The sequence below is a fragment of the Neoarius graeffei genome, chromosome 17 (genome assembly GCF_027579695.1).
Source record: "Neoarius graeffei isolate fNeoGra1 chromosome 17, fNeoGra1.pri, whole genome shotgun sequence".
In the NCBI taxonomy this organism is placed as follows: domain Eukaryota; kingdom Metazoa; phylum Chordata; class Actinopteri; order Siluriformes; family Ariidae; genus Neoarius; species Neoarius graeffei.
In genome coordinates this window covers 22,108,234-22,119,874 of record NC_083585.1, presented here as the reverse complement: position 1 = coordinate 22,119,874, position 11,641 = coordinate 22,108,234, and the positions used below count along the sequence as shown (strand labels likewise).

The 11,641-nt window shown below is 40.2% G+C and overlaps 1 protein-coding gene across 1 annotated transcript; it reads right to left on the bottom strand.

Annotated features, from left to right (window-relative positions):
* Nucleotides 1-4,105: 4,105 nt before the first annotated feature.
* tlcd5a (TLC domain containing 5a) lies at nt 4,106-11,095 on the bottom strand. The gene is made up of 3 exons (XM_060898055.1): nt 10,988-11,095; nt 9,998-10,207; nt 4,106-7,050 (listed from the first exon to the last, which is right to left on the bottom strand). Exons 2-3 carry the CDS (start codon nt 10,191-10,193, stop codon nt 6,515-6,517), a joined length of 732 nt encoding a protein of 243 aa, XP_060754038.1. The 5' UTR covers nt 10,194-10,207; nt 10,988-11,095; the 3' UTR covers nt 4,106-6,514.
* Between the last annotated feature and the right edge of the window lie 546 nt (nt 11,096-11,641).

The window sequence follows — 11,641 nt, the reverse complement described above, 5'->3', positions numbered from 1 at the left end:
TAACTGTGATATATATTGTGTGGAGAAACGTGTTTGTTTTTTGATGATTGGCTTTAGAGGAATCAAATCGAAATTTCATACTCATCAAATTATTCATGTTTCTAATGCATCTGGAGTTACTTCACACCCAAATATGAGTAATCTGCCTCATGCTGTTCTGGTTAAGCAAAGAACGTATTTGACGTTTTATGTTTATTATAATCCTACACAAGACATAAGTCAGCATATTGTAAAGACACGTACAATTTTCTACAAATTGTAAATACATATATCCTACAATATACACATATACAATTCAATTATACATTTGTTACATCCAAACTATACAGAGCACCATGTCATGGTTCTGGAACACAGTGTTCAGTGCTTGGGACGTGCACTAGTCACTGAACATGTATACAATGTTTCCACCTGGTGGCCATCCGGAGTATTACACTGTTTTTTCCAGTCTTTTTTGTATTTAATCTCACTCTGACACACACACACAAAACTGTTTTTTAGAAACAGCAAAGGCTTTTGAGTGCAAAAAGATGATGAAATTTATACATAATTGTTATTTTTCATATTTATCATCACTGTCAAAATTAGCTGAAATCCTTAGTTTTACAAAAATGTAAAAACCACAGTAAAATGTACACAACATATTGCACAAGTTTAAAAAAAGTGTCAAAACTTCAATGTGGCTTCAAGGAAAATTCAAATTTTCTTCTGCAAGCAAAGTTCTTAATGCTTCACAGTGTGTTTTGCGCACACGATTCCTGGCACCCCTTCTAAAGATGAGTCAAAAGGGTTTGAAAAAAATCCACCTTTTGGTGAAGTCGCTTCATCTCACACTAAAAAAAGAGAAAAATCCAACCTTTAATTGAAATAAATTTATTCAGAGGGCAGCACAGTGGTGTAGTGGTTAGCGCTGTCGCCTCACAGCAAGAAGGTCCTGGGTTTGAGCCCCGGGGCCGGCGAGGGCCTTTCTGTGTGGAGTCTGCATGTTCTCCCCGTGTCCGCGTGGGTTTCCTCCGGGTGCTCCGGTTTCCCCCACAGTCCAAAGACATGCAGGTTAGGTTAACTGGTGACTCTAAATTGACCGTAGGTGTGAATGCGAGTGTGAATGGTTGTCTGTGTCTATGTGTCAGCCCTGTGATGACCTGGCGACTTGTCCAGGGTGTACCCCGCCTTTCGCCCGTAGTCAGCTGGGATAGGCTCCAGCTTGCCTGCGACCCTGTAGAAGGATAAAGTGGCTAGAGATAATGAGATGAGATGAAATTTATTCAGAGAAAAACAAATCCCTCATCAAGAAATTATTTTCAACACGTGCCACTAATATTAGCATCCCTAGATTTAATATTTTGTACAACCTCATTTGCCCATAAAACAGCACTAAGTCTTTTTTCTCCTATAACATTTTATAAGGTTGGAGATACAGATCAAGGCATCCGAGACCGTTCCTCTTTACACAATCTCTCCACATCATCCAGGGTCCTCGGATCTCTCTGGTGCTCTCTCCTCTGCAGCTCAGCCCACAGGGTTTCACTGGGGTTCAGGTCAGGGACTGAGATGCTTCAGATCATTATCCTGCTGGAAGATCCAGTGACGACCCAGTTTTAGTTTCCTGGCAGAGGAGCCAGATTTTGATTTCAAATGTCCTGGTATTTCATGGAGTCCATGATGCCATGGACCCGAACAAGGTTTCCAGGAGCTTTGGAGGAAAAACAGCCCCCAAACATCACAGAACTTCCACTATATTTTACAGTTGGGATCGGGTTCTATTCATTATAGCCATTCTTCTTTTTACACCAAACCCACCTTCAGTGTTTATTGACAGAAAGCTCCATTTTTGTTTCATCAGACCAGAGAACACGGTTCCAGCCAAAGTTGTAGTAGCGTTTCACAAACATCAGGTGCTTACGTTTGTGGTTAACTGACAGAAAATACTTTTTCTGGTAGACCTTTCAAATAATCTGTTGGCATGGAGGTGAATCAGATGGTGGTTTTGAAGACTTGAAAACACCAAGATTTTACTTTATCTTCTAATTCACCAACTGTGATCCTTGGGGATTTTTCTGCCTCTCTTATCCTTCTCCTCACTGTACATGGAGCAAAATAAACTTGGGTCCTCTTCCAGGCGAATCTGTAACCGTTCCAGTTGGTGTCCACTTTTTAAATTTTTTTTTTTAATTATTGCCCCAACAGTAGAAACGGACATTTTCAGACGAGTAGCTTTTTTTTTAATAACCATTCCCTGACTGAAGGTCAACACACTTCTTCTCCCTCATTTGGTTTGTGTGTTCTCTTATCTTTCCCATGTTGATGGATGACTAAGGGAATTTGGCCTCGGTGTTGCCTCATATTTGTTCCCCAGTTAATCAGGAAGTCATGGATTACAGCTCGAAAGTTCCTACACACTCCAACTTGAAAATACTGTACAATTTAAATGGGAAACATTGTGTTCACCATCAGTTCCAGGGGTGCCAATAATAGTGGCACGTTATTGTTGAAAATAATTTTCTTGATAAGGGATTTGTTTTTCTCTGAATAAATTTATTTCAATTAAAGATTGGATTTTTCTAATTTTTTCAGTGGGAGATGAAGCGACTTCACCACAAGGTGGATTTTTCCTTCGTCTTTTTTGCTAATCTTTACAAGGGGAGCCAATGATCATGAAATGCACTGAATTATACACACACATCCACATTCATTGGATATGAGCAATTGAGTGCTCTGATTGGCTACTCTACTACTAGGCTATTAGCTCATATACTGTGAGTAGAGAAAAACAAAATGGCAGAGTGCATCATGTCAGGTATATCACTTTGTTCTCAAGTATTTTAAAGAAACAAAAATGGCTAAATAAAAGAATATTGAGGTATTTCACCCACGTGACCAAGTCATGTGACACTGCCATTTTGGACGTCACGGCTCGAATCAGTTTGAATGCGAGGAAGGCGACAAATGAAAAACATAAAAGAAAAAGGAGCGAGATGCAGAAAACACCTTCACTATCCAGCGACGTAGGGCATTTACAGGGCGAGCAGAGGGAGAGGTATTTGCAAAAATTGAGGTTAGCAGGCTTAGAGAACGACGTTTACCTGCTTCCACCAGGATTGTTCACTGACGTACGGAAGTACACGAAGCCCTCGTCTTTACCTGACTTCGGCCCACATGATCTGTATACCTATGTCGTTAAAAACCCATCGCCATACACAGGTATTGATCTGAAAGCGTATAAGAGTTTGGATGCCTACAAATATTTTGTGTCAGGCTGGGTAACATGCCTACATCAGCGGGTCGTCCCTGGAGCCGGTGGTAGCCATCTTATTACAGCTAAGGTTTGTTCACATTTTCATTTACTTTCAGTCCTCAGGATAAACAAAATGTTATTAAATGTTATTGAAATAACTTCTTAGTCTGTTGAGACATGGCCCGTTATAAATTTGCTGTTACCAGGCAATGACCAAGAACTGTATTATTAGGGTCGGTGTAGTTGTAGCAGTGCACTAGCAGCTAGCTGTTAGCACTAGCTAATGTCAACAACAGTAGCTGGTATGTTACTGTAGCAATGTTTACGTTCAGTCATTTGGATGACTGTTAAAACCTTTCAGTCTCAAGTTTTTCCTTTACTGGATTTACTAGTTTACTGAGCTAGCTCCCCGGCGGCCGGCGCGTGCTAGCTCCCCGGCGGCCGGCGCGCTAGCTCAGTAAACTAGTAAATCCAGTAAAGGAAAAACTTGAGACTGAAAGGTTTTAACAGTCATCCAAATGACTGAACGTAAACATTGCTACAGTAACATACCAGCTACTGTTGTTGACATTAGCTAGCTTGACGTTCAAAATGGCGGACACCGGGGCGTCACGTGACCCTGTGACGTCAGGTGAAATACCTTAATAGGGGCCCCCCCCCCGGTATCTCCTGTTCCACACTCCAGCCCAGTCGGTGGTGGTAATGCACTTTTAAGTTGGTTTGCCAAATGCCAAAAAAAAACAAAAGAAGAAGAAAAACAAAATGGTGGAGCGTGTTACTGAACCAACCAAGGATGAAATAAAAACTCTACTCAAAACCAAACCCCCCAAAAATACAAAAAAAAAAGCAACAAAATATGGAATGAAAGTATTTGATGGTAAGAAAGTATCTCTTTTATTTTACAAAACTTATTTTTATAGCATTTTTCACAAATTTCTCCTGTCATTTCACCGGTTTGTTTACATTCTCAAAGTCGGACATCCGGGTCACTGGTCATGTGACTTCCATGACAACCCAGCCGCCATATTGGTTTAGGTGAAAGGGAGGGAGAAGCCTGTTTGTGTATTGTAGCAATTTAGTTCAAATCTGAGAGTTGTTTATGCTATTAGCATGCCTAAAGGGTGTTGTGTAGCAGGCTGTACAGCCAAGTCAATAAAAAATGAAGGTTTAAAGTTTCATATGATACCATTATCGGGTAAAAGGAGAGAAAAATGGTTGAGGGCTGTAAACAGGTGTGAAGTGAGAGCTGATGGATCTGTTAACTATGGAAAGTTATGGGAACCCAAATCTAACTATACATATGTATGTGGTCATCATTTCATCAATGGTAAGTGAAGAAAAGGATTTATAATAGACATGAGTTTTTAGTGATAGTAACAGCTCTGTTATTTTATGAATTAACTGCCGACAAATGAGCAGTCATACATGTCAACCTATACGGAATGTCCGTATTTTATACGGATTTGATTCAATAAACGTAGTATACGGGCGTATAAATAAAGTTATACGGATTCTTTAAAAAAAAAAACTTCAATATTTATTTAGAGCTATAATCAATTCCCACGATGATAAAAGAACGCATAACATTTACAAACGTACTGTACACCACACACAGCCAATAAAGAGTCTTATGAAATCGCGCGTTATCTTGTGGTAGCGAGACTTCGTTCCACTTTTGATCATGCGCACACCGCATTGCGAGAATCCCGCCAACCGTGAAGTCATAGATGCCGGCTTCTGCGTAAAATCATACGTCATCCTCGCCCGAGAATAAAGATGCCTCATTCGTGTGCTGCGTTTAACTGTACCAACAGGTTTACCATCCAAACGAGATCACATGGGATTACCTTTCACAGGTGAGACTGAAAAAATACTTTTCATTGTATTTGGTCATTATAACGTAATTTTACGAACAGATTTTTCTGGCTTTGTGGTTAATATGAAGTCTCGCACATAATAGCCGCTCGGTGAAACCTGTCTCCAAACAACGAAGTATTTCCTTCGTAACTACGCTGATAACACTTTGTGTTTTTGTCAAACATTGGAGCTTTGTATTCATTCTGAAGGTTTATTGTTATTAATATTGAATAAAAAGTAACTGGGATACATCATTGTTGATTATCATTCAAATTTTAGGTACATTATTTTAATTTGCATCTTATACGGATTTTATAAGGGAAATACAGATTTTGGAGGTTGGTTATACAGGTTTGATTGACCAAAGGTTGACATGTATGAGCAGTAATAGGTGAATTTGCCACAATAAACATTCTGAAAACTTGCTGACGCTTCATAATATAAATCTGTCTCTAAAAACCCATAAGTCACCATTGTTTTGACACCTGTCCCACCCTTGCTTGTACGGACATAACTCCAGTCCAACAACACTGATTTTCAATTTATAACGAGCTAGATCCTCAGCAGCTAAACTATCTTGATACTGGTAGGACATTCTACGAGTATATTAAGCTAAAACTAACAAAATCTTACTAAAACACCGAACACTAATAAAGTTGGGTAAAACATGTTTTCACCTAGTCAAATATGGCGCCTGTTGTCATGTGTTCGTGACGTCACGCCGACTACGAGAATTCTAAGCGGAAATTATTCTGTCGGACGTTTTGGAAAAGTTTTTATTTATCAAATTTGCAAAAAATAAAAATGCTCTGTTTCTCAAAATCCAGTGAATGTGGATAGAATAAATCAATTATTCCACTCAATCTCGTCGTACATGGCTTATCGCCAACTCGGTGCTTTCGTGGAATAACTATTGATTTCTATAAAAAAAAATAAAAGACATGACACAAAAAAATGTCTTCTAAGTGTAACATCGAAGTCCATGGCTTATTTAAAGAATTCATTTGAAGTATTTTAATCTCATTCCCATTTTACCTTAAAACCATTCTCCACCTGTTCCTGATCAGATCTGCTTCAGTGCTCCAAGTGAGAGATGTGATTTGGGAGCCACTCAGCAGGACCAGGCTTTTGAAATTTCTATCTAAAATAGATCGGGCCCAGTTAGGTTTTTTTGTTAGAAAAGTTATCAATTTAACATTAAAAAAATTTAAACAATTATAATCTTAAACAATTAAGCAAAATAACTACTATTTAAAGTGTAAGTCAGTTATAAAAGCCAGTGTTTGTCATATTCTTCTCCAGTTATGTTCATAAAAAAAATAGTAAACAAAGTTAGACAAAGCTTAGATCTGAAAACCAACTGTCAAGGTGTCTGTACTGATAGAAAGGATGTCCAGGTTGGAAAGAACTCAGACTTCCCTGTTAGTCCCTTTTAATTTCTTGGCCATTGGTCTCAGCATATACTTGTGCTGAACTCTTCCAGTGCTGGAGTTTCACACTGCCTTTACGGTATGCAAAACGGAAAATGTCAGCCACAAACACCCACGACAGGACGTACATGGCCACGCCACCACACTTGATGATGAACTTTGGCCTGGGTGAGATCAGCTCGCAGTACAGCATGGCACCACCAACGAATACTCGCATAATGATAAACAAAAGCACGAATAAGATATCCACCAAGTCTCCTAGGAAAGTGTTGTAACGGCCAGAGTGCTTCAGGAACCAGCGGGTCTGCAGCAGAGGGTTCGTGATCTCGCTGCCGAAGATCACGGCGCAGGACTCGATGCCCGACTCACCCAGCCACAGGGTCAGCAGAATCCCCAGAATGCTCATGGTGTGGTGGGCGAGCATTACCAGACCCTCAGTCTGGAAGTACACACACCAGGCCATATCGAAGATGAAGTAGCCGAGACTGAGCACCATTGCTGTGATTTGGAGAGGGGAATTCTTCATGCCTGGAAATTATTTTCATAAATAATAACACATCAAAAGTCGACATTTTTTTTTACATTTCTTTTGTAAATCTGTGCATGTTAAAGCTGTTAGTTAATATGGAGGTCTTTGGTTTATTTCGTCTATTTGTATTAATAATCTTCTGTAAAAAGTATCCTCACATGTTCTGTCAGCTATCTATATCAAATACTGTCTTCATCTTCACCTTACATCATTTTTAACCCAGTCAACATCACCTACTTTTAGGAATCCTGAAATATTCTTAAAAGTATCCTAAACGTTTACGAGATAGTAAATTTCAGTGTATTTACTTATAACTTTAAGAATTCTTATAGTATAACTTTAAGTGACTTTCCATGACTTCTTCTTCAAGTAGGCTTCACACTACCGTTCAAAAGTTTGGGGTCACCCAGACAATTTTGTGTTTTCCATGAAAAGTCACACTTTTATTTCCCACCATAAGTTGTAAAATGAATAGAAAATACAGTCAAGACATTTTTCTGGCCATTTTGAGCATTTAATCGACCCCACAAATGTGATGCTCCAGAAACTCAATCTGCTCAAAGGAAGGTCAGTTTTATAGCTTCTCTAAAGAGCTCAACTGTTTTCAGCTGTGCTAACATGATTGTACAAGGGTTTTCTAATCATCCATTAGCCTTCTGAGGCAATGAGCAAACACATTGTACCATTAGAACACTGGAGTGAGAGTTGCTGGAAATGGGCCTCTATACACCTATGGAGATATTGCACCAAAAACCAGACATTTGCAGCTAGAATAGTCATTTAGCACATTAGCAATGTATAGAGTGGATTTCTGATTAGTTTAAAGTGATCTTCATTGAAAAGAACAGTGCTTTTCTTTCAAAAATAAGGACATTTCAAAGTGACCCCAAACTTTTGAACGGTAGTGTACATCAAATGCTTGCTGGCCGTGCTGTGAAAATTGTTCATGCATCATCTAAGTTTCCAAATCTGTCATTGCTTAACTCTTGAAAATCTCATTAAGGTCTGTTCAGTACTTTGGGAGTAACGGCAGGTTGAAGTTGGTACAACAGAGTTCACTCTCTGCTCGCAGGACGTCAGGAAACTACCGGTGCTTTTCTTCTTGAGTCACGGGAAAGCGGTCAGGCTCTCTTGCTCTCTCTCGATTGGTTTCCGACTGGATTACTCGTGAATATCAGTCAGATAACTTTTATAGGGATGTTCTCTCGCTCTCACTGTTTCTGATGAAGGATTCAGCAAAATTTTTCATCTGCTAGTTTTGATGTTACGATTCACGGGAGACTCTGAAGTGAGTTTTCATAGCTTTACCTACTTATTTTTTCACATCAAACTGATTCATGTGAACAAATAACTACGTATTTTAGAATATAACTGTCGTTGTGGGCGGCACGGTGGTGTAGTGATTAGCACTGTCGCCTCACAGCAAGAAGGTCCGGGTTCGAGCCCCGTGGCCGGCGAGGGCCTTTCTGTGCGGAGTTTGCATGTTCTCCCCGTGTCTGCGTGGGTTTCCTCCGGGCGCTCCGGTTTCCCCCACAGTCCAAAGACATGCAGGTTAGGTTAACTGGTGACTCTAAATTGATCGTAGGTGTGAATGGTTGTCTGTGTCTATGTGTCAGCCCTGTGATGACCTGGCGACTTGTCCAGGGTGTACCCCGCCTTTCGCCCGTAGTCAGCTGGGATAGGCTCCAGCTTGCCTGCGACCCTGTAGAACAGGATACAGCGGCTAGAGATAATGAGATGAGATGAGATGAGAACTGTCGTTGTTTGGATGAAAAATATTGAGATCTTAGTGGTCGGAATGAGATTCTAAAAAACCGGAAGTCAGAAACGCGAGTGTCAATTTCAGTTCAGTTAACTGGAATTGTTTATTGGATGTGGATCTCACAGTTTTTTCGAGGTTCGCCTTGAAAGCTGTGAACATTATCATTTATATTCTTTCATATAAACACTAACAGGCCCTACTTTTGAGAAATACAAAGCCCTACAGAGCACAAAGAGGGGATTAGAAATAATCTTTTATTACTTTTTTATTGAGTGTACAGACTTAACGTTTTTACCTAATCAGCATAATTAATACTACTTAAATACTGATTTCAATAATTGGTTTTTACTAATTTTTCAAACTTTGTATTCAGTATACAACCATCTATGTTCCTGCCAATTTCCATGTAAATATCTTGAGAAAATTTATTAAGAAAAAAAACATTTGATCTCATTGGTTAATGAGGTCCATTTTGGACCATGTGATCCTCAGACAGAATATTACGGCAGCTTTCTAAAAATTAAGCCGTTTTTTCACTCTTTGATTTATAATATCTCAAGAACGGATAAACATATTTTAATTCTCTTTAAAGTATGTTGTTCTCCATTCAACGAGAGCAGTTTCCAGCAGTTTGGACTGAATTTGAATTTTCACCTGATCTGCCTACTAAAAGATAACGAAATGCTGTTTCGTTAACAAAAAGAACATTTTAGGTGTCAATTAAAGGTAATAAATTTAACATTTAGATGTACTTAAAGCCACTACTACTTTAATGAATATCAGTAAAGGGCCTTAAAGTCACTGGTATATTTCATGAATTTAAAAAGTTCAGTAAAGGTAACTTAAATTTCAGGTTTCGATTAAATGCAATTAAATCCACATTTTCACCGAGTGATGCACGAAATGAGGAAAAGATTGTCAAGCAAACTTCATCCAGTATAATCCTTCAATGCTAGTTCCTTAAAGAAAGAGTTTTTTCATAGCTGTTTTATGTTATATATATATATATATATATATATATAAAAATAAAAGTCTTTCTGTTTGTACTATATCTATCTATAAATCTCTCAAATTCTGAAAAAAAAAAACCTCCTGAAAAATCAATAAACCCAATAATAATCAGCTATAGTTACATGTATAGACTGTTTATGCAGAGTTGATCTATAGCGTATCGGAGTTTGTACCTGGGTAGGTGAAAGGCCACGGTCCATCTATGTAGCCTATGTAGGCAGTTATACACACTGCGAGGATGCCGTGAAACAGTGTGACCAGCCGACAGTTCCATTCATAGCTACAAGAGCTGTTTGTGTAACACAGCAGCGCATAAAGAGCGATCCACCCAGCCAAGCAAACACCTACTCCAAGAACCAGCGGCGACATCTTTGAGCTGTGGGCTGAGACGTTCAACAACAACCAACAAAAAACATATCACTCCGCTGTCTTATTGCCAAACACAAGCATGCCAATGTTGGAGACTTTGGTAAGACTTCTAAACTGTCAAAGATTAATCTGTATCATATAAAATCATACAAGTACTGGAAGTCCTACTCTGACCTCAAACCACTCCCATGTGTGCAGGAACACAGTAGCGTTGCACAGCAGGGATTGAGAAATGCCTCAGATCAGACTCAATTCAGATTTGGCTCATGCCAAAAACATTTAGACCAAAAGTAACTATGGCAAGGCAGCTACGAGTCTCACATACCGTACCAACAGAGACATGTTCCAGTTTGTCTTTCTCAAAGATAGAGGCACTGCATGATATTATATTTGCTACAGAGGGGGAAAATTTGCATACACATTATGACATAACAGGACACTAATGATCATTATACTGTATATTATTATTATTATTACTATTATTATACTTGCTTCTTGTTTAATACTCTGAAATAAAGGCATGAGATTGTCCCATTTCTATCAAGTGTGTCCACACACACACACACACACACACACACACACCATTCATGACCAATAAAACTCCAGTGTAAAGAAGAAGTGACAGCTGGTCTGTACGAGTTTACATGGAGAGAGTGTGTTTATGTTCTATCCCCTACACCTCCACCTGCTATCAATCTAACAGTCAAGATCGAATCCCTTTTGAATGGTCTGTTGTTCAGAGCCCCCTGACCCCCTGCACACAAGCACAGCCATCCTTTAAAAGCAATAATCACCTGAATTACATGGTCGCTCGGTGGAGTCGCAGTAATGGCCGTCTCCGCCTGTGTCCGGGCCTCATCCTCATCCTCCTCCTCCTCTGTCACCGCCTTCCGCTCCCTCATCTCTATGGAGACGGCGCGCGCGCGAGTCACCGCCAAACAAAAGCAGCATTTGGACAGAAACAGCAGCAGAGCGCTGAAGCTCCGCCCACACAGCTGAAAACAACAGCGGCCCCTGCTGGCTCAGAAACTCCACTGCACCTGCTGGACATTCTGCAGTCTCATCTCATCTCATTATCTCTAGCCGCTTTATCCTGTCCTACAGGGTCGCAGGCAAGCTGGAGCCTATCCCAGCTGACTACGGGTGAAAGGCGGGGTACACCCTGGACAAGTCGCCAGGTCATCACAGGGCTGACACATAGACACAGACAACCATTCACACTCACATTCACACCTACGGTCAATTTAGAGTCACCAGTTAACCTAACCTGCATGTCTTTGGACTGTGGGGGAAACCGGAGCACCCGGAGGAAACCCACGCGGACACGGGGAGAACATGCAAACTCCACACAGAAAGGCCCTCGCCGGCCCCGGGGCTCGAACCCGGACCTTCTTGCTGTGAGGCGACAGCGCTAACCACTACACCACCGTGCCGCCCCATTCTGCAGT

Coding starts and splice junctions, on each gene's coding strand:
- tlcd5a (XM_060898055.1), bottom strand. CDS start 10,193: ATGTCGCCGCTGGTTCTTGGAGTAGGTGTTTGCTTGGCTGGGTGGATC. Junction 7,051..9,997: donor GTGGCCTTTCACCTACCCAG/GTACAAACTCCG, acceptor AATAATTTCCAG/GCATGAAGAATTCCCCTCTC.